We start from the raw sequence: 23,940 nt of genomic DNA on the forward strand, positions 1-23,940 counted from the left end.
AATGATGAAGGTATTTTTGCTGAAATCCAGTGACACATGTTCAGGTCTGTCAGGAGAAGATTTTACTGCTGCCCACAACTGCCTCTGTGCTGGGATCTCCGAGAAATTTTAAGACTAGTAAGTCATTCAACAAGAGCTTTTCAAAGATGTCCAGGGGCTTGTACTTCCACACATTGAGAAAGATCGCTGTCTTTTAGAATACATAGAGCAGCACAACAGAATTAGAACTGAGCTGCTGAAACTTCTCATTTCCTTTGCAAAGAAGAGCTTTTTTATCTGGTAACCAGCATCTGTCTCTTCATGACTGGCTACTCTTTCAACACTGTATGTTCATATATTGTGTAGGTATGGTCCTGAATTGCACTGCCTCTTCTAAGTGATGCTTTGTGGTATCAGCAAGGATTATTCTTCTTGTTATTTTTTCTCTTTATTTTTGAAAATGTACTGCAAAAACTTGATCATTCATGGTGTGTAGGCATAGTGTTTGAATGTTAATGAGTTGTAGACAGAACAGTGGTTTCCTAATGCACTTTACTTGAAGGTGTCTGAATGCAATGCAGATATGTAACTCATGATGGTGCTTAAAAGTATCTTAAGCTTGGGATGGGGTTTGTTGGCAAAGCTATCTAATCAAATAATCTACCACAGCAATTTGCTTTTGTCCAACAAGTGAAATAAATGTTATTCAAGTAATAAATAAACTCAAGAGGGAGCTGTGTAAAAAATCTGCATAGTTCTTCAAACACTCAAGTTAGTACAGAACAAATCTTAAAAAAGTTCATGTACTTAACTGAGCTGTTTGGAGATTCAGAGCAGAGGAGAGTTGAGGTTGGTGTGCTGCTGATACAGCATATCAGAATGAAGCTGGCCTGTCATGTGTGGTTCTAGCCAAAACCTGTAGTCCATTACTATTAGAAACTAGAGTATTCTGAGGCTGGAGATGATGACCAGAAGAGCAGTCCTGATCATCTGATATCTCTGCTTTTTCCAGACAGAAACTATATCAAGTTTGCTAATGTCACTTGGGACCTGTAGGTTCATCTCACTGTTAAATACTTTTGTATAGATCCACTGTTGGTGAGCTCCTCTGTATTTGGCCTGACTGACCTGGTGAAGTCAATAGTCTTCTATCAACTGTGCCCAGATGAGGCCAGATGGAGGCTCCTGCAGGGAAAGGAAGGTCTTTCTCCTTGCTTTCTTCATCCCTTACACCCTGGGAAGAAAAGTTCTTTCACTGCTTTTCTTCTTTATAACGGCCTACCTCATGTTCTAAAATAACTCTGTTACCTACCCAGAGAACCCAGCTAAGAGGAACCTGCACACTTATCCACTGTTTTTTGTCACATCATTGCATTCAAACTGCAGCCACCTCATTGCTGTTGCTGGGAAATAAGTTGTCTTGCATGTGTTTCCATCACAGACTTGGAAAAATTACCCTTTTCCCTCCCTGCCTGACCCTCAGTAGGCATACTTTCTTAACCAAAATTTTTCAGAGTTACTATTGGTAAGCCCCACTCCTTTTCTGGGTTAAGACGCTCGACACTATCAATGCACGTGGCTAAAGTGTTTTCATTTTTGGCATGCAGCATAAGAGTAAATAACCATTATTTCTCCTGACAAGACAGATATTTCTTTTGATTGGTCCAGTGAGTAAGCTGGTACTGTGAATATTAGGGTCCTAGGGTGATAAGAATGGATGGGCTTGGAGAGGAAACCAGCTAATCATCTCCCCAAATCAGGGCAATGGACAAGCACCCCCTGTTCTACTGACCATCCTCCTTGGCCTTCTGCAATACCAGACTTGAAGCTAGTGTAATTTTAGGAAAGCTAAAGTTGAAAAGATGCTCTTTGGCTTTATGTCCCATCTGACAGGATGAACCACCATTCTAGGAAGGCCACGCTTGTGATGGAGGATTTGCAACAGCTAAGCAGAGGTAAAGATTCCTTGATGCCTTGTGTTCTTTCCTTCCTCCTGGTAGCTGAGCAAATAGCTACTGCCCTGTGGACACCTAGGATCATGGAGGGGGAAGGATTAATTTCTGCTTTGCTGGAATTGAAAGAGTATAGGAAGTAGCAGTTACTGTGCTAGTAAATTATGTGTAGGTGTAAGTGTGAATAAAAATCCCTTTCCAGTCAAGGTCGTGGCCGTGTTCTGCCTGACTACAGTAACCCAGCTGAGGATTAGTGTAACATATCATGGAAAAAAGATCACCAACAGATCCAAATTTGGAGCTGTATCACAGCTCTCTATTGTATTCTTCTAAGCATACAAGATCAACCTACCTCTCTAATTACCTGTCTTTTCTGAGGAAGGTTTCTGTCCACTTACTTAAACAACAGTTAGGCAGAGACTGACTAAGGAGTAGGTTGCCAAAACATGAAGAAGATACACTGCTGGATTTCTGGCAAATAGAAGTTCTTATGAAATACCCCAGTTAACTGATGATGCAAGGAAGAGCAGGAGGCATAATCCCAGCTATATAATTCCCTCTCCTGCCTCTCTCTGTGTTTCTTATTACAAATTCTTCCATAATCTGGAAAGAAATGTCTCTCTTCTGATTGTCTTTATTCTTTCCCATTTGGTAAAATACTCTGCACCTGCCTCTTACTCTGATGCTCTGTTTTAATTTTACAAAAGTTAGATTTACTTTTCCTGGTTTGTCTTTGTGTCTCTGCAGTGAACTTTCATTTAAGATGTCAGCAGGAACATGTTCTGCTTTGGAACTGAGTCGTGCTATTAACACTGCAAAGACAAAAATGGGTGTACAACCACACAAAACATCGCTGGCCATATATGAAAAAAAAAAAGTTATAAATGGTTATTAAAAGAAAACCTTGACTTTTCCCTGGCAATGTAGAGACTATGTTTGTCTTAACTCAGGGCTCCTAAAAGTGTTAGGACTGTGTTACACTGTAGCACAGAGCTCCTAGCACCATATCCAAGCACAGAATTTAAGGTCACAATTTTGGGACAGAGAATTCTTTTTAAAGCAGGACAGTAAGGGTTAAGACACTTATATTCAGACTGTTGTGCTACTGATCTGGGGCAAGCCACACAACCTCTTTATGGTAGGATTGGGCAGTCTGTAAGTTGTGAATTGTAACACATTCTAAAGACTAGGTAACGTTTGAAGCACGTCTAAGAATGTTCAGATGGGTGTTCATTGTTTGAAAATCACAACATGAAAACTGATTTCTGTTTAAATAGATGTTGAGCTTCATCATGATACATTTAGATGGAAGCATATTGTTTGCAAGACCAATTTGATCTTTACAGAAAAAAAAATCTATTGGAGTTTGGTAGAAAAGAAGACATTGCTTTTTCTGGGGAGAACAAACTCTCTTGTTTGGGTAAGAGAAAAAAGACTAGAACCTTAAATAAAGAAGACTGGTCTGCAAGAGCCTACAAGCCATCAGGGACCTGTGTTTAGAGTATCTAAGTTTCTCTTTAGGGCTAATAGCCCTGCAAAGCAAAGGGATCAGGGCATGTAACAGTGACTTGGGAGAGGTCAGGCAGTTCTGTTGGCCTCAAAGGTGTGAAAGGCTTGTCTTCTGAATTCAACCCAATGACCCCCCTGTAACTTAAATGAGACACAGGCTTGGAAAGATTTCGGGTCATCAATCTCCTCCTTCCCCAGCAGACAAGATAAAAAAGTGTATACACAAAACTGCTCAGCCCAGTTCAGATCTCCTAATTATCTTTTTTTGTCCTGTACAGACAGCATTTCACTCACTTTCTTGTGAAAATACAATAATAGAACCTTCATAAAAGGGAAAAACACGATCCCAAACCCTAAAAGTAACTAGATCTCTTCCTCTTCTGCATTTTCCTTAGTCAAAAAAAAAAAAGGCACCTTATCAGCAAGTGAAATCAAGTTTGTCTGGCATGATTTCCACGTTGCTCCCATATTAGACCAAATGAAATTTCTGTCAATCAATCAGTCAACTTGCTGGAAAGTTGATCATTATTTTATGATAAAAGTTTTTTTTAAGAAGTAAAACATCAGTTTATCAAAACCAGATTGGTCCTTAAAGGCTGGAGAAAAGTCTTCAAAGAAAGTCTCTATACATTATATCTTGGAAGAGCCAGGAAAATTGGAGACATATATCACAATTCTTTTTTCTTTTTCTTTTTCTTTTTCTTTTTCTTTTTCTTTTTCTTTTTCTTTTTCTTTTTCTTTTTCTTTTTCTTTTTCTTTTTCTTTTTCTTTTTCTTTTTCTTTTTCTTTTTCTTTCTTTCCATACTGCATGTCTCAAAGAACTGATAGTGTCTATCACTCCATCAGCGTGTCGTGCTCTGATTGTGATCTGTCCAAGGCTAATATTGATGGAGCATTGTTGCTGTGCATTGGGACAGTGAGGAGAACAGGTGACCCCAAAAGCCAGAGGCTGCCTTATGAAAGTCATCCCAAAGGGTAGCGCTTACCAGAGCACCTCTGCTCAGAGCCACAGACAGAGTTGGCTGGGATGGTTCCCTGCCCCTCCTGCAGTGAGAGAGCAGCAATTCCAGGGGAGGATTTGATCAGGGCAGCAAACAAAGGCTGTGCTCACAAACCAAGCCTGGTACTTCTGTTCTGTGTGGAGTTCTGCCTTGGATCTACCCTAAGAGAGCTCTTTTGCTTCCAGATCTACCAGATTAATCTCACGATCTTTCTAACTTTGTCTTGGAACTTGTTTTAAAACCCACACATATCTGAAGGATAGCCATGTTGAGATCAGTGTTTCCTTCTTTATTCTGTGGGAGAAGAAAATTGGCCAAAGCTGTGAGAAGAGCTCACTGTGTGTGGAGGTTTGCAAAGGATGAAGCCTTCTGGATTTCCAAAACCAGGTTGCAGGACTTTTGTTCTCTTTATTAGTGAATTCAGGTTGGCAGATCAAGCCCAGCCAGCAGAGACTATTCCTTTCTATCATTCTCAGAAAGGAAGGGTCAGACCTCTGCACAGGTTACTCTCAAGGCAGAGGAAGCTCAATTTGTCCATTTGCACTGGGTCAGAAGAGATTAATATTACATTTCTGCACCACTCTGCAAATGCCCACCTCACCCAGGTAGTCCTCTGTCAGCAACAGCCCATTTCCAGTGTACAAACCCACTATTGTACTGTTTATATCAGTTAATTCAGCCCTGAGGACCTTGTGCCAGGCAATCTCGTGGCTCCCTGCTTGCATCACCTCAGCCTGGATAAAAGTTAAAGTGCAAAATTAAAACATCAGCTATTGGGAGAGCAGGACCCGCCTGCCAAGCCATTCCTACTCTGGCCTCCCATTCGCTGAGGGCCTACACCAGAGTTAATCTCTGCACAGTCAGGATCCAGTCAGGGTGCACCTTTCTGAAGAAAATTGTTTTCTGTCAAAATCAGCTCACTGCAAACACCCTGACTGCTCTTGAACTGTAGTCTGCCTAAACCCTGACCCTGTGCGCCTCCTCCTGCCTCTCACCCTACTGCATAACAGGAATCTTTGTTATGGGGCAACTAAGTCATCAGTCAGTCCCTCTCTGGCCTCAGCTTTCTGTTGGAAACACAAAGGTGCTGGTTTTGTCCTTGCCTCTACTTGGTCAGGTGTTCTCTGAGGTGGTTAGTGAGATTCCGTACAACCTTGGGCCCTACTAATGCTAATGCCTTATTAAAGCTTGTCTCTTGTCTCTGCAACATTTAAAGCATCATAGAGTCTCTGCTGTGATGATATATCACTGAAGTGTACAAAGGTCTATGTGTATATGTTTCATTAATTCTGGTTGAGGAAAAATGTATAATCTGAATTGTGCCACCTGCAACATTCAGGTAATCTGATTCTGCTGTACTTTAAAACCAGATACGTCTTCTCTCTGTCTGCATTTACTAAACTAACCTGTTTTCTGTGCTGTCTTCATGTGTACCTTTTACCATAAAAGACCTCTGTCTTGACATCCTTTAAAGGTAGGTGATCAGAATCACCCAACTTGTCCTCACATGGCCTGGGGACAAGTTAGGGCACTCCATTATTTTATATGCATTTAAGATCTCTGGTAGAGGAGATAGTTACACTGGCTTTGAATTTCCACATCCCTCTTTTCCAAATACTCTCAAGTTTCTACAAATACTGATTGTATGAAAAGTTGTAGCCTCATTTATTCTGTGTTTATTGCTTAGAGCTGAGCCACATTGCATTTTCTTTTATTCTTACTATTTTTCTTTTATTCAGTACTACCTCCATCATCCAAAAAGCTGTAGTCTGCCCTTCGCTTCTCCTGGTGTTGTACATCTTTGCCTCAAATTAGATTCTGGGTTTTATATTTAGAAATACCCTCCTGATTTCTACTTTTTAAAAAAATTTGTTTGCCTGGTATAAGAGCATGAAGCTTTTATCCAGGTATAGTTGTATGTATTTTTTGTTTTAGAAAGGCCTCTGGTTTTTATCTACCTCTTAAGGATATTTTTATATATTTGAGCATCAAACATCCAAACACGAACTAGAAGCATAGGAGAGATACAAGTGAGGTTTGTGAGTGCAGTTTGAAAGGTAGATAGTAGGTAGCAAGGGGCAAACAGAACCTTTGGTGCAGCTCCGTGTGAGTCAGGCATTCAGTGCAGGACTGCGTGTGGTAGGCACATGCCAGAGAGGTTCCTGTGCTTTGTGGAGAGGGACCTTCAGAGGGGTGTTGGTGTGGTGCTGTAAATATGCAGTGCAGTTGTGTGAGTGTGAAGATGCGTGCTGGAACTGTGAGAGGACACAGCCTCTAGTAGCAGTCAGTACATATGCAGAGCTTTGAAAATGTGTCCTTCGTGAAATTAGTTGTATGTGCCAATTTTGATGTTTGTGAAGACTTCTGAGGGTTTGTGGCGATGTCTTTGTGCCTGGGAATGTGTGCTATTATCCTGAATGCCTGATTCTGATCTCACATGCCACGACTTATTCCAGCGTGGTTTCATAAATTGCACTGAAGTGACATCTGAATTACACTGCTTTGAAACGGGATTCGGGAACTCTTCTGCACACGTTTGTGGCAATGGATATCGGTATGGGAAAAGAGATGGTTCCGAGTGCAGCGCTGTGGACGCGCTGAGACGCGGGTCTGCATGTGCACGAAGTGTTTGTGGAGCCGTGTGTTTGCATGTAACACGCCCGGGACACGCGTGTTCCAGCGGCGCGCTGGTGCCCTGTGCCCAGCACGGGGGTGCTGTGTGGGCGCACAGCCGCCCGCCGGCAGCTCGTGTCCGCAGCCACGGGGCACCCTTTACCTCAAGTTTTTGCATAACCCTAAACTCGGCAGCCGCTGCCCACAGACACGGACCGCTGGGTGAGAGGGAAGGGGCGCGTGCGCTGCCGCGGCGGGACCGAGCGGAGCCGCTATCCCGTGTCACCCGTGTCACCCGTGTCACCCGCGCCAGGGGCAGCCCGGCTGCCGGCCCGCACCGCGCCCCGCGGCGCCCCGACTCCTGCGGCCCCGGACCGGGGGTCCCCTCCCCGTCCCGGCGGAGCGCAGCGGTGCCGGGCCGGGGCTGCGCGGTGCCGGCGGCCGCGCTGCGGTGCCGGGTCCGGTGGCCCCCCCGGCCGTGCCTCCCCCAGCCGCCGTCCAAGCCCAGCCCCTGCGCGGGAGCCAATAGCCGCCCTGCCGTCTCCATCCGTCTCCCGGCGTTAAAGCTACAGCGGGGTTCGGGGCGGCGAAATCCCCCGTGGCCGTGTCCTGCGCGCCGCCCGCCTCCTGCCGCCGTCAGTGTGTCCGCACGCGGGTGCGGGAGCGGAGCGGAGCGGCGCTGCCTCCCGCCGCCCCTGCCCCGCCGCCGGGCTCGGGCCGGCTCCTCTTCCCGGCGCTCCCCACCTTCCCAGCCCGCCGCAGTTTAGTTGTTATCTTGTGTTTTTTCTTTCTTTCTTCTTTTTTTTTTTTTTTCCTCCTCCAACTGGGAATGCTCAAACTGGACTGATGGACATTTCCGAGCTGTGCATCTCCGACCCGCTCGGCTACCACAACCAGTGAGTGTGCCGTGCCGGGGCCGGGCGGGTCGGGGGCGGGCTGGGGCCGGCGTTGCGTCCCGCTGCGGGTGGGATGGGGCAGCGACCCCGCAGTCCCGCTGCCTCCGTGCCGCAGAGCCGCCGCCGCCGCCGCCCTCCCCCGCGGGGCACGGCTGTGCCGGGGGTCTCGGAGCGGCCGGCCGCGGGCAGGGCAGGGCAGGGCAGGGCGCACCTCCGCGCCGGCAGGCGCGGAAGAGTCCGCGGAACAGCACTTGGGGGTGTAGGCGTGCTGGTGTGTTTCTTTCTTGCCGTGTAACTTCTCCCTCTAATGCTTCATCTCCTAGGAACAGGCAGCTAACAGTGAGCACTGACAGTCCTTTCTGCGCAGTTTTACTTTCCGTCTGTGCTAGGATTTTTATTAGATGAATTACTAGGTGCCTATAAAGAGACGTGCATATAAAATTATACGAACCTGATCAATTAAAGCACCGTCTTTTATTTTAAAAGTCTGTTTTTCATCTGAAATGCACTACGGAAATTCAGTTTCCCACAGACTACTGTTTTGGATAGCCTGCCCGGGAAAAGAGTGAAGTGAGTCGGAGGGCTGGCAAACAGACATCCCAAGCTGGGACTGGTGGCTGATACCTTAGCACCTGCTACTGCTCTTTGTATTCCGAAGTGGGCTGTGCCTGGTAATGCTGTGTTTAAAATCACTTTAGCGTGTTAAGTTTGGTTTGATCCTGTTGGGGAAGTTAGGAAACAAGGCAAAACCTTTTCAGCGTTTACATCCAGCTGATTGGAACAATTAATTTTAAATGCATTTCTCTGATAAATCCCACCCTGGGCAGAGTCCTCTTTTGTGTGTTTGCATGTTAATCCGTGTGTCACCTATGCAGGTTTTGTGTCATCAGAGGTGGGAATTAAGTAATTTTGCCTATTTCATTGCTTTTGCCATAAGAATACATTGTATTTAGTACAATTAAAATAATTAAAGTCAAACAAATCATCCACAAGTACCCCTCTTTCCTCATTTCGGCTTTTATTTGTCTTTCTGTACCTTGTTTTCTGATATTCCATCTGTCTTTACACTCATTTCTCTTTCCTTTCCTAATCCCCAGCTTCCAGCAGTTTCATTAAAATGAGACTTCGTATTGTTAATAGAAATTAATAATCTAACCCATGTGGCTTTCTTTTCCCCACTGGTGCTACACTTGTGGCTGCTCCACTTTGAATTAAAAATAAACAAACAGTTTCTTAAGGGAAAGGTATTCTGTATGCTGCTGGGAATCTTAATATTTAGGCAAAAATAGAAGATGTATTTACCTTCAGAAAAAAAAGAAAATAACAAAATGCCACAATGAAAACCTAGATCTTCATCACTTACTATGTAGTCTCTTAACTTTTTCCTTCTATTTTTTTGTACTTTTGGAATTGAGAAAAAGGAACTCAACATGAAAATAGTAAGAAGTAATCTGTATGTTGTATTGCTGTTCACCCTTTTTACTTTTTCATGGGCTTTCAGTCAGCTCTCAAAAATGTCAAGTGCACCTTACCCATATGCATAACTGCTGCTAAATAGACAGATGAAGGTGGCCCTGGGGGAAGTGACACCGAGCCCCTATGGCTTTACTGAAGACAGAGAGTGCTGCTTTTTGAGATGAGAAACTGTTGGAGAGCTCTTTGTTTTAAGAGGTGCTTGGTTCTGTGTGCCAACTGACCTTCTCTTTAACATTGTTGAGGTTTGGTAAAATAGAGAAATATAATTTAAAATATTTCAACCTCAATTTTTTCAATGTTTTTAATTTAAAGGAGTATGACGGTGTAGGAAAGTCTGAAAAAAGTTACTGAGAGAAGTAAGATATGAGCAGCTTTAAAAATACAATATATATAAAGGTATATGTGCAGTGTGTCTGGTACTGATTTGATTTACATTCTGGTTTTATTAAGGCTAGATTTCACATTATATTCCTGTAGCTGAGGATGAGTTGGCCCGTCTATATCTGTTTAACCATCTTTTTCTCCTACTGTAGCACAGTTGCCCTGTAAACATACAAAGTAAATACAGGTGTTGTATTTGTGCCTGTATCCCTAACTAGTGGTGTGAGCATATTATTCTTACTGTACTGATTTATTCTTTTGACTGCTAGCTATTGAAATTATTTTAAATTATTTTCCTCCTTTTTTTTTTTCCTAAATACCACTTGTAATTCTGTGGATGGCAATTTTTGTCACATTAAACCTTAAATTAGGAGCTAATTTAAAAATATTGCAAACTGCTTCTTCTTGTTTAGTTACTTGTTAAGCTATAGGAAAAAATATGAGGAAGGCTAAAATGTTGGGAGAGAAGTGGATGTGGTCACTCAATATATGATCCATACAGTTCCCTGGAAACTGTATTTCACCTCATAATTATTGAAACAGAGCGAAGGAGCAAGGCAAAGGAGAGGAGAGGTGACTCCTTTCACCTTGGAGTTTGATGAGATCTTAATTTTTGTAACAGTCAGACTCAAAAGGAGTCTGAACAAAACCTAAGGAAAGGAATTCCTTTCCTTTAATTTGTTCTTCAGGTTTTGTATTTATCTTGCTCAAGCAGTGAAAATTCCTTTTCCATTGCCTGTGTATGCTGATCTAAGTGATTGCACCAGGAACCTGTGGAAGTTCTGGTTAGCAGGTGTGTGGTTTCTCTCAGTGCAGAATCTTTCAGGAGGAGTAAGAAAATGCTTCTTCCTAATTTTGATCCTCTGTGCATGTACTCTAAGGCCATGTATGTTTTATTTTCTTACACAGAAATCCACTCTTTAGCAACCGCTTACTACATTTTGGTACTGACCTCTGGGAAAATTGTTCCTGGGGTAGATGATGCAGGTCCAAGAAAGAATCTTTTGTAAGAATTGGAATTTGTTTAAAGCATTTTCAAATTAGGAAATTAACAAAGGCAGTGATTTGTACCTGCAGTTTGTCTCTCAGGTGAGGGCATATGGTGAGAATACATTAGTTAAACTGTACTGACAGCGCCTGTCTGCAGTACGGCGGGAAGGGAATGCGTGTGCAGACACCACTAATGTACACACTGCCATATAAAATATGTCATTAGAGTCACACACAAGCACATGTGTGCGTCTGTAAATATTTGTGTGTTGGTATACACACATGCATATGTATGGTCATGTGGAGTACTGGTGTATCTCCCTCACATGCAAACCTAAGGCTGTTTCAGTAGAGAGTAGAATACGGCATTTTTACTTTCCCGTATTAACTTCGAAATCTCAGAGAATTTTGTTTTCTGCCTTATTATAGTTGCCACTAGAAATGTCGACAGGACTACAAAATTGCCATTTCTGTTTCTTATTAATATTCTACATGGCAGACAGAAAGTGACCAAGGAGCCATTATGAAGGTAAAATAAAAATCACTGGCAAATGACAGCATCCTGCCAGATGCTATGTCTCTTACACTGTTTCCTCTGAGGTAAAAGAAAGACAGGTGAGTCACTGATGTAATAAAAATAAAAAATATTTTATGAAGATTAGGAAAAAGTTGAAAGGAATAAATTACATATTTGATAGAGAGGTGAAATGGTATAATGTTGGAATTTTAAGGCAATGAAGGAGCAAATTCCAGACCATGCAGCAGCAAATTAACAAAGTTGCTGTCACTGACCCTAATGCATAGACTGAAGTAATGTGACTTGATTTTAGAGGTTACTGGAAATCTCCATATTCTGTGAATGGGAAGAAATCTGAGTAAGAGAATCTGAATGCAACTGTCTGCTCTGAATATGCCTCAGAGGCTGGAAGTAGTTGTTAATTGGAGAGAATAGGATGGAGTTGTTTGTTTCATTGACAGAATAAAATGAGAAACCTCTATAAGGAATTGGGGTAGTTACTGGGTTTCTGACAGGGTTCCCATCATAAAATGGGGTCTCAGTACACTGAGCTTAGTGAGCGGAGGGCTGATGAGGAAATCAGTACCTTTAGAGTATTTGTATTAACTTTTCCCTCCTCTTCTAATTCCACTTGTAAAAGTAAACATGATCTAATCATTATCAATTATTGAGAAATATGGAAAGATCAATATATTTAAAAAATAGGATTTTTTCATTGTATTGATTTGAAGTAATCAATAAATATTGCATTTAGCCTGAGAGGGGAAAGACTTTGGAGAGATTGCATCAGAGAAAGTTGCTGTGATAGAGGTTTCATATCCCGTTTTCTTCCTCTCCAAGAGAATGTTGCTCTACTCTCTGTGCCCTTTCCGTTGTTATTTTCCAGCCCTGTTTCTGCACTGTCACTACTGCTCTGAATTTCATGTTGTTTGAAAATACCTGTATTCTTCAAATTATTTCAGCTCAATAAGAAGTTTTGTGCATCGTGTTAGTGGGTCTCTTTACAAAATTTCCCATAGCTTGAAGGATTCAAATTCTCTTAAGGAACAGAAACAGGGGGAAGGTAACAAGGTTTAAACCTGAGTGTAGATGAAATTTACGGGTTCTGTCAGGAGCAAGGTAGAATTTCTCCACAGAGTGTGAAGTGTCTAAGAGAGATTTAATTAAGGGAAGAAATAGTAAAAGTAGAAAAACATGGTGAGAAATCAAAAATCCTTTCCCCATCTTCTTATTCTAACTTGTGCTCCTTGGTTTAAGAGTTGGGGGTCATAGAGATGCACATCAGCAATTCCAGTGTAGACTGCAGAGATGAGGAGATTCTTCCCAGTCAGACCTGTTCTTTATTCTGTGGAGCTACTGGCAGTGACATTACAGCCAGGGAGCACAAACAGAATTTTTAGTCTGCGCAGTGTGAGCAAGTAAATATAGCATCTGCCCCAAACCCATCAGTGAGCATCTTAGGTAATGCCGCTGTAGAAACTGGGGGGAAAAGGGGGAAAGATCAGAGTTTCTGTGACAAACTATGAATCAGAATGGTTGTTTGTTTAGTGAAGGAACTTAATAAAGAAGATATTAGCAGCAGATAGTTATGGTGACCTTGCCTAAAAATAAAGGAAACACTTGGTTTCTTTCTGTCTTTGCAGTATTAGCTGCATTTGAGTTTTGAATGTAGTTATTTCTATGTAGCTTGCATGTGTAAAGTGCTTTGTGCATGTCATTGGGAACAGAACACAATTTAGTATTTCTTCTTAGTAATAGCTACTGACTTGGCAAGTTTTGCTTCTTAGAAATTAAATTGTAATAACTTACTCTTTGCATACGTTTCCATCCTTGTTATGCTGCCTCTCTCTAAAGCCTTGCCCTGCCTCTTCAGAGCAATAGAGATGCCCACAAAAAATGATGTTTGCAGCTGGAGCACAGTGCACTTTGATTCTTCCAGTGCTTGAGAGTCTGGCTGCTGGCAATGACTGTCCGTGAGGAGAAACATGTCTGCTCAAGGTGGAACACACTGTATAATAATATATTTGTCATGTTTGTAATTGCAAATGTAATTAGCAAACAAGCTCTGGGGGATTGAGGACTTGAAACTTTCACGGCACATCATTTGACCCTATCTTGACTGGACTGGAGCTTACATGTCACTGTTAACCCTTGCTGTTCTTGCACAGAAATGCTCAGTCAAATGTGACTGCTGCTAAGTTCCCTGTCTTCTCCCTCTCCCTGGCCCCCACCTCGCTCCCTCCCCCTTTTTTTTTGGCTATGAGAAGCGTTTTACCTGTATTTGCTTATACCTTCTTTTATTGTGATAGCAAGCACTTATGTTCCTTCTGTGACACATGCACTAATATTTCCTTTCCTAGCACTTCTGACACAGCCTGGAAAGCATTCTGCAATGCCCTTTGTGAAGAGCACTGTGTACCAGTAAGTGCTTTTGCATACTGAGCTGTTCAGTGCATTCCTATCACCACAGGCAACGTTACTACTCAGTGCCCCTTGCACTTCGCAGAGACAACTTGCGAAAAGCAGGTGGCAAGCTGTTATCACACAACCTGCGATGGCTCTCTGTCCCTGCTGAGCTGGAATTTTCTTGCACTCCCTTTCTGAATGGGGGAGGAATAAATATCTAGCAAATCCTATTTGCTTTATGGAATCCTGGCAAATCTCAGTCTAGTCACCCTTAGGATGACTTTTTTTGTCCTACAAAAGATATGCCTGGTCCATATGGATTTAGTGAACAGCACAGAATCAGTTCAAAAAGTCACTAACTTATGTGTGCATAGGAAGCAAAAAGGGGCTGCTTCGCTTTTTCATATTAATAGTCTATTTTTTCTGTTTTGTTTTCAAGATAAGATTTAAATTGCAATAAAATTTGTGATAGCATTGCTCTTGTTTTGGACGGAGTTCTATTTATTCTTGCATTTTCATATACATAAAAGGAAATCCATTAAATGTAGAGAGGGGTGGCTGTTTTTATACAATTTTTGTAATGACAGTAAAGGCATGTCCAAATATTGCATTTATTGAAGGCTTGGAAGGAAAAGGAAACCTGTTCTAGCTTCTTCTTGGTAGAATAAGAGTGTTTGATGAGGACCCCTTCTTTCTGTCCAAATTTTCTTTTCCATTCCTGGAAATTGTCTTTGCTTTAACATGTATTGTAAGAGTCATGTATTTTCCTTAAATTAGCATAGCCTGTAATGTGGGTGATGGAAGTGGGACCTTCAGCTAAGAGTATCCTGCATAACAGGAGAAAATTTCTTATAGCACCTTTGGTTTTGAATTGATTGTCTGTGTTTTACTGCAGATCTTTTTACAAGAAGATTTTTTCTTGCTGTAGGTCTGCTGGTCTGAAAGGCTGTTTGTGCATATGGCATATTAGGAAGTGTTATTTTCTAGGTTTTTTTCCCCCTTTTTCTCATGTCATTTTAAAGTTCCCTTTTGTAATAATGGCCCTCAATCTCCGGTGATGGAGCCGTCACTGTGAACAATGCTGGTGAGTGTATTGTCTCGCTGTCCTTTCACTCAAGACAAAGGTCAAAAGAACAGCTTAAAAAATGTTCAATTCTCCAATTATGACTTTGCATAAGAAGATAATTTTAAGATTGTATAAGCACTTGGGTGAAAATAAAACAGAAATACAATTTTCCGTCAGTTTCCACAAGTACTTTTTTTAATGTACTGACATGAATAATTAGAAACCAAATTTCTCAGTGAGATTTACATCATTTTAAGTATTAAAAAATTAAAGAGCTGAAGGACACTAAAGAATTATTCTTCAACAGATTTTATTTTTCCAAAGATTTCTGTGTTGTTTTTGTTTTTGTTCAGGTCAAACTGACTAGTTTCTCTTTCTCAAACATATTTGTTTCATGATTTAAGAAATTACACTTATCTAGATGAATTTTTCACATATGTGGCAATATAGCGGTGAAGAACATAGGACGTTACTGATTTCGGGGATTTGGTGTAAAATTTATTTTTCCTGCACATAACCAGAATTAACGGATACACATTTTCAATTTGTACATTTTTTTACGTGCTTCGCTTGTAACTTTTAAAACCATTTATAATTAACACATTAATTTTAAGGACTTGCTGTTGTTTTATTTTTCTTTGTTTCACAACTGTGAATGGCATGTGATTACCATCTAGTTTTAACAGTTCAGAAAGTGCTGTAGAAGGAGAGCGATTTAATTCTTTAGATGACATAAATTCAGTACGGCTTCAATTCCTTTCCAAACATATGATATTGCTTCTGATATTGCTTCTGTTTTTATCTTTGAGAGTTTAATTCCGTTTCTTCATAGTTTTTGTATTTCTGTTGATGAGGTGATGAGGGTGGGCTTTGTTTTTTTTTTTTTGATAATTTTTGTAGGCTAAGGGGGTAATGGTACAGTGAGACACTAAAAAAATTCTAAAAGCATCAGTGCCTATTGCCCAACACTCTGTAGTAGGTAATATTTGTTATCAGATTCATCAGTAGTGCAGAGGTATCTGGCTGGATGAGGGCTCTCCTCACCCGTGTTACACAGCGACTTTGAGCAATGATGTGCAGCCGAACCAGGGACTGCGACAGGGAGGAGGCCACAGCTGTCTGGTACAATCAAAACTCTCCTTCAAAGCCAAGCAAATCCCCACACAGGAACTTGCATTTTTTGTGCTTGGGCATCGTGAAGGATGATGACTTCACCTTCTGTGGGTTTTCTTTGCCTTAATAGGTTGTAGCAGATATGACTTTATGAAAACGATGTTTAAGTGTATGATGCATTCATAGGTATTATTTTACATCGATGATGCCAGATGCATCTCCTTTGAAATAATTTATACAAGTTGTGTAGGGACACCAAGCTCGCTGGGAAGGACTAGAATGTGCCAGAGTAGGACAGAAAAGAGTTTTCTTGCATGCAGAGATCTGTGAGTGCATGGATAGATGTCTGTCAGGGGTGTATGTACACACCTAATTTTATGTAATTGTGCACATGCTATAATTTAACAGAACACACATGTGTATAAATGATACAATTTTATATATAATCAAGTGTTCATTTGATGTTCCATAATGAACAATTTTACTTATCCATCCAATGTCTTTTTGGATGTATACGCAAGACTTTCTGCATGTGGTTATGTATTTCTGCGTGTATTATTGTATAAATGTAAAGAAAGAAATAAGGGTAGATCTGTCTGTCTTCATCACAAGATTGTTCGCAATCTTTAGTAATTCAAGCTTGTAAATCTGTTCATGGCCTTACATAGAAGGTGTTTTGTAAATGTAAAATGCTGTACAAATATACCATACAGAACATTTGCACTGAAAAAAATTGGATGTTTCTCTGGGAATATATATATTATTATGGATTATATAGGATTAGGTGCTACTAAATAACTGCAGTTAGAATTCCTGTTTATAAATCAATGAACGGGTGTTTTTTAAAGAGGAACAGAAATTTTCTTTAAATGGAGTATCAGAGAGTAATTTGAAAAACAGTATGCAGAACATAGATCCAACTATAACATTGTCAAGATAAAGATGGGCTCGAATGCCATAGCCATAAAAGTCAGCTATTTGGAATTTATTTTATCTGTTTATTTATTTTTTGATGGTTTTAGAAATTTTCTTTTTCTTTTTTTAATGTGATCTTGGTTTAGTAAGCCACAAAATATAGTGTGCTTCCCCTTATAGAATAACTTAAAAGGTTATTTGATTATGGAATATTTTGGGGTTTTTTTTAATTTCATCACCTACAGTGTATCTGACAATTGTCTTTTTATTATTTTTTAAAGTGTTTTTTATTTTCCTACAGAGCAATTTCTTTTTTCCTAGCAAGTACAGTTAGGGGACTGTCATTACAGAGCAACTATAAGCCCTAATCACTGCCCATGATCATTACTTCTCTAATAATATGGACTGCCTCTGTTGAAATTTCCCTTCTTGATTTCCTAGTCTAACATGGACTTGTTTCTTAAAATACTAACAAATTTAATTCCACGGCCTTTTTTAAATACCATAATTATGAAACAAAAACAAAAGCTCTCACAGTACAGTGATGTGCTCTCTATATATGTTTCAATGTGCTAATTTTCCCTAGAATTTTCCCTTGGGTGTTTAGGGAAAAACAGGTTCAGCCCTCTTAACTGTTCATTGAAAGAAGAAAAAATACCTGCTTTTGGCTGGTTTACTTTCTTAACCTACTGTTACTTTCCTTCGGTCTCTGCAAAATGTTATAGATTCAATTCCCCTGCTGGACCAAGAGTTAAAAATTAATTCACGAATAATAAAAGCCAATCAGTCTTGTTGAGTTTAAGAAGGATTAGAATAAAGGTTTTTGTACAGAAGCAGTTATATATCTTGGTTGTGATATTGTTGGACTAATAGATATTGTACTAGGTCCCACTGGTTATCTGGTAAAGGTAGCTGATTTGCAAACAGGATTGTTATCCTGATGACTAACGAGTCTAATATTGGATGGGTGAAAAGAGAATGGGCAGCTGGTGTCTATTACAAGTTCTTGACTCCCTCTTAGAAGACAATTACTTGATTCAGATGGATAGATTGGAAAGGGACCAGGTAAATATAAACTACGAAGAAATGGTTCCCGCTATCATACTGTATCTGGAATTTTCAAGCAGAGTGATCTGACTTGGGCACTGAATTCCACTGAGTGTCAGTGTGCCTGTGGTTGGGAGCTGTCCATAATTGTTGAGAGACCTGCATAGACATCAGGCTACCCTGTGTTCAAAGCATGTCACTGATACAAGGTGGACACAGAAAAGCTCACAAATCCCTTGAGATAGAGGAAGGATTTGCACACAAAATTTTGTGATGCAAAACCCCCTGTCCCTGCACAGATCTGCTGTGTAACACTGGAGAGGGGAGGAGGAAGTAGGAGACATGGCTTTGGAGGAAGGAGGGCATCCAAAGTGACAGAGATCTCAATTTTATTTTTTTTTAAGGATTCATTGCTAAAGGTAGAGTTTAAGGGAAAGGCGGTGGATGAAGGTGGCTTGTTTTATGAACAGTGCTTGAGCCTGACATGAGATATAAGAAGAAGGCTGCAAGCCCTTGAGCTCAGTTAGGTGGAAGTCTGGGGAAGGGACAAAGAGGATGTGGCTGCTGTGGGCAAGACAAGAATGGATACTTCTTTTCAAATATCTGCTCCATAAGAGCTTCTTAGGACTACAGACCCTTGTTATGAAAAGCATCTTGAGCGATAAATTGTTCTTGTGTGTGAGGAGTTCGCTGTCACATACGAGAGCCACAGCATCTCTGTCTTTCAGCTGTGTCATGGGAAAACCTGTAAATGGAGGATCTTTGTGAGGTTAAAGACAGTGACATTCAGCCTGCAGGCCACTGGCTGTTACATTTGGGTAGAAATAAAGGCAGCATAGAGAGGTGTCCATCTTTTGAAAGGAGAACAATTTTGCTTCCTTCAGTGCAGGGCTGGCCGGTGTCCTTGCCTCCAAGTGCCCATTGCCGTAGCGCAGGTAGGCGCTGGAAGAGCTCTGCAGCCATCTGCAGGGCTCCGCTGACAGTGCGCCGGGCTGCACAGGGGCTGCACAGGGGCTGGCCTGCAGAGCAGCCCGTGCACCTTTGTTTCCACAGGCCAGATCCTTGAAAACGGTCAAATTACTCTGTCCTCCTCTAAAAGTATGTGCAGGATTCTCCTGGGCATCTTGGCTCTCAGTACTGCATTGAGAGAGCATTTCCATGTTCATGGACCTGATGGAGTCTTCAGGGAGATTCTCTGTCATCCCTGCTGTGCACTCCCTTCAGCATCTTACTAGTGTAAGTTTGGATGCCTGAAGGGCGATTCCACAGTCTATGGAAATCTCATGGTAAGGAAGCTTGATGGGGAAAGAGAAACTTTAGTGTTTTGCATATGAGTTTCATGTATTATTTGAGAAATACATTAATCTTCATGACTGCATAATTTGAGTTTATGTACACTTTTTCCAAAGTGGAGCTAACTCTTGCTTTCTCACAGAATCACAGAACTGCTGAGGTTGGAATGGACCTTTGGAGGTCATCTGGTCCAACCTTGTGCTCAAGCAGGACCATCTAAGGCTGGTTGCTCAGAACCAGGTCCAGACTGCTCTTGAATATCTCCAAGACAGGGGACACCACAACATCTCTGAGCAAACTGTGCAAGTGCTTGGTCACCCATAGCAGTCACAAAGTGTTGGCTAATGTTCAGAAAGACCCTACTGTATTTCTGTTCATGGCCTCATGTGTCCTTTGAGGGTTTTTATCTCCTACTTGAGTTTGCCCAGTCATTTTATGGTGTCTTAAAACTCCTTCTAGTTTGTCAGTCACTGTCTAATAAAGTGGCACACAGAAATTTTAGATCCTTTTAGGCTAAATGTATCTGGAAGAGAAGTATCCCCTATCTGGTTCCTTGGGAATAAAACTGTCATTGAGATCATTGAGACCTTAATTGTTGGGCTCTGGCAACCTGAGCTAAGAATGACAGGTATGTTGTCTTAAAATTACAATTGGTTCACCAAAAGCATCTATTATGTCTCATGAGGATATACAGGAATTTCTCATCTATTTTAGAATATAGGTTATCCACATCACAATATGAATATATTGAGGTATTTGTTTTAGATATCCTCTATTTTTTTTTACTCAGTAGCTGGTTTATCATCTTATCAGCTACCCGGTCTTGTCTTAACAGGGTAAATGAATAGCAGTGAGCAGCAATTAAATGCAAATTTAACCAGGAACAGTCCATTCATTTGGCAGTTCCCATTAGTTCCCATTATTGTGACTGCTGTTCTCAATCCTCAATGCCTCTGGTTTCTTCTGGGAGAATGCCATCCAAGTGGTAGCTTTTGTACATCACCAATGTGAGAGTTAGGACATGAATGTAGTCCACTGTTCATAATGTGGGCTACTGAACCAAGGAAAAAACCTTGAATAGCCATAGAGAAAAATCTTGGAGGAGAATGCCATATTAAAATGACTTCTACCATGATAGAAAACCTTCTGCCTGTAATAATGTAGTCAGTACTTGCAGCCTTCTAGAAGTGACTACTGTGCTAACAGGTTCTCTTGCACTCGCAGCAATAGGTAATTTATATCAGGTTACTTCATCTTCTGAGAGCAGCTAACAACCATGAAATGCTGTCACTGCTGTTGAACAAAGAGGCTGGTGTTGAAAATTTATATGGGAAACTAGATAAGCAGAAACCACAAGATGAAGAAGCCATCTACAACCTTTGAACGTGCTTGGGGACTTGCTTTTTATAACTGTCTTCCAAGGTACTTTGAATGTGAATCTGTTGTCATTTTTGCTACTGTAAATGACAAGGAACTCTGAAAATCAGATTGGTTACACCAATGTAAAATTGGTACAAGATTAATATTGGGCCATTCAGTTCAACATCACAGTAGAAGAAGAAATATGCAGAAGCCATATAAAAATCATATTGAAGTGAGGGGGCAGGAATCAACTAAAGCTTTGTATGGGAGTGGCAGAAACAAGCAATTTTCTTTCCATAAAACTCTGCCAGGTGTTATTAGTGCCTCAGATCACTGGCTGATTCTTTCAGAGTTCAGGTTTCATGCTTCTAATGCATGAAATGATTCTTTCACCCCTTTGGGAATAATTTGGAGTATGTTGGAGAAGGCAGCCTAGGTGGTGATTGGGGAGCAGTTTGATGCATTGCTAAAATGCACAGAGGACAAAATGCCAAATGAGGTGTGAGAGCAGGTGAAGTGTGAACTCGCTGAAGTTGCAAAGAATATTATCCAGATAAAAACACACCAGAGGTGAGTAAAGCAGGACTCCAAAGAAGCATTCCAGCATTTGGAGAATTCCAGAGATCTCCAGAGGAGAATGCCCTTTGCCAAATTTATGAAGATGAAACCCATGGAGTATGGATGAAACCCATCTCCTGTGCAAAGGAGAAGACTGCAACAAGATAGCTGGGAAGAAGAGACTCAGCTCTGGTTTTAAGCTTCTTTTAAGGTATCTATATATATAATGCCATCAAGTTGAGTAGAAATTGCATCTTTATAGCAATAGATAAAATCAAGATAAAGGCAAATGTAACAAATCATGCCTTAAGCAAAAGCCCCCTGTGGGTAGGAAGTCTAAGTTTAGTACCATCTGATTCTGTAGTATCCTGAGAACTCTGATGCTGCAAGGAAATGCAAGATGCAGTGTCAGACAATATTCTACTGCTCTGCACAAGATCCAAAGGAGAGTTGATCATTCAGAATTATCTTGATTTTGGATTGTAAACAGTGTACTTCCACTGAACACTGTTGGAGCTGTGTATGATTGGAGAGGGTGCACTGGGGAAGGACAAGCAAGGGTAGAACCTGTGCCATGGAGCCTGAGGTCACACTGGGACAGAGAAATGGTGGCCAAAGAGCCAACAGCAAGGTCCTGTCACTGTGGCTGAATTTTGGCTTGTGATTAAGGTTTTTGTGTGAGGTGTGGTAGAAAATAGCTGTTCCTCACACCTTTTCTCATTTAACTTTCCTGAAGATCCTCTGAAAACACACAACCATTACTTTCTGGAAAAAGATGGAATTAGAATACAACAGCTTTAGGAGAAAGAGAGATCACAGCAGAAGAAGAAAGATTCTGCTAGCACGTACATGGGTTTCTGTTGTTAAAATTGAATGAGAATTGTCTTAAAAACTGGGGTCAAACCTTACAAAACTACTGCTTTGTTTCTCTCCCAGCTTTCTAATTCAGTATGCACCGTTTGGCTGTTGCACTGGGATAGGACTTTCCTTCACACTTGCCGACTGTCTTGTTTTGTCTTTCTGCTGCAAGGTGAAAGTAGTGATCAGCATCCTTGTGAGGTGAGGAAGAGGTACACGTGGAAAGCCTGCCCACACAAGCACACAGGTTCCTTCTGCCTGACAGCCCTGTCATGACCCTGTCACTGTCTGAAAGCACAGCCTACCCCCGTGGTGGGGAATCTGAAAGCTGGGTGGTGATGGGAGCAAACTGCCCTGTGCTAGGACACAAAGCAGCAGGATCTTTCAGAGGGAAGAGGAGCATTGAAATGGAGCTTCTGACATCGGGAAGAGCTGCTGTGTATAATATCATGGGGCCTGAAGAAGGAGAACTGCTCCCTTGGGATGAGGAGATTTATTGCAGTGTGTTTAGCGCCCCTGCAGCTAGAGAAGAAAGATACACATTAGCAGCTAGTAGGAGGCCTGTGCTGCACTTCTTCTCCGGTGGAAAAGGCAGGAATGACACATTGCTGTGAGGTGGGATGGGAGTGGAGCTCTGCACTTGGGCTGGGGCAAATTAGAGGAATGCTGACTTGGTGTGGAAGAAGGAAAATCTTAACTGATGTTTTTCATGGGGATAGAGATACTGCAGGATATCCCCCAGAAAAAAAGCTCAGTCAGTGAGCTGGATGAGAGAACTTGGGACCACTAATCAGTTCTAAAAAATTTTCTGGTGTGTTCTACTGGCCACTGCTGGGTTTTAATATGGTTTCAAGTGTTCATGCTGTGTTGCAGGATTACAGGTTGCTTACCTTTTGGCTTTTGCAGTGTGGTACAAGAGAGGGTTTTACTTTTCCCCAACTTTTACCTGAAGTCCTTCCTGCTGAGTGGGATGGAGGGAACAGAGAACAGCACATGGAAAACCTCTTCTACTTGAGAAGTTAATGAGCTGATGTAGTTCCTGTTCTGGCAGCTCTTTACAGTTGTGCAGTGCTTGCACTAGAAATTGTACACAGAGATGGGGGAAGAATGGAGGGTTCTGTGTTTTACAGGAATACTTTGCATTGTTATTCATATAAATATGAATAACATATACCAATGTTATATATTCATATATATATATAACATATACCAATGAACATATACCAATGAACATAGCAATGAGTAGCATGCTGTCTGTCTTCTACTTCTTGGTGTAAATCAATTTGCTGCCTCGCCGATGTGCCTTATGCATTCACTGTCTGCACACCTCCTGTGTGTCTCCAGCTATGCTAAAGCAAGCAAGGATATCTTCTGTGAAGCTCTGTCTCTGTTGCAGGAGATGCTTCTCACTGAACTGAGTCTCAGAGTACCTCCTTGGCTTAAGGAAGGTGCTGTAGGGATGGCTTCTGTAAAGGCAGTACATAAAACAACATAACAGGAGTGTGAACATATCAAATCCATGAGAGAATTCCAGGAGGAGTTTGAGATTTGGGGCTAGGCTTTTTGAGCAAACACTCACTTAAAGTGTCATCAGGACTAAAAGGTACTTTGTGGAGGTCAGTTGAATAGCATTTGTTCTGAGGAGCTACAGTTTTAATGGACAGGGAACAATATAGTGCTGGACAAGAGAGTCTACCACCTGAAAAATTAGTTTTGAAAAAGTCAGTTGTAAGATCTTGCTTAAACAGTATTGTTGCCTACCTCCTGCTTTCTGGAAGATTTAAAGGAGCAAAGTGGAAGAACTTCACAGGAGTTGGAGCTAGGGCTGAGCCATGTTTGCATGCAGTGGTGCTGAGCCTCTATCAGATATGTCCTTTTCATGATGTGCATTTCCTTATCATTTCCTTATCATCTGGGGAGCAAGGATGCATCTTTTGCCTCCAGCAGCCCAGCTGTCAGGATAGAGTAAATATTGCTTTGTGGCCAAAGGGTCCTGTTAGCCTCCAGG

The 23,940-nt window shown here is 41.5% G+C and overlaps 1 protein-coding gene across 2 annotated transcripts in view; it reads left to right on the forward strand.

The window, feature by feature from the left end:
• ESRRB (estrogen related receptor beta) overlaps positions 1 to 23,940 on the forward strand; it is a 123,969-nt gene that overhangs the window by 37,111 nt on the left and 62,918 nt on the right. The window contains exon 1 of one of the 2 annotated variants that reach the window (XM_036384653.2): positions 7,901 to 7,950. The exons of the other annotated variant lie outside the window; for it this stretch is intronic. Coding sequence (XP_036240546.2) covers positions 7,901 to 7,950 — 50 coding nt within the window. Of the gene's footprint in view, positions 1 to 7,900; positions 7,951 to 23,940 lie in introns of those variants that run through there. 2 annotated transcript variants of the gene reach the window in all.

Source organism: Molothrus ater, chromosome 6, assembly GCF_012460135.2.
Source record: "Molothrus ater isolate BHLD 08-10-18 breed brown headed cowbird chromosome 6, BPBGC_Mater_1.1, whole genome shotgun sequence".
NCBI classification, from domain to species: domain Eukaryota; kingdom Metazoa; phylum Chordata; class Aves; order Passeriformes; family Icteridae; genus Molothrus; species Molothrus ater.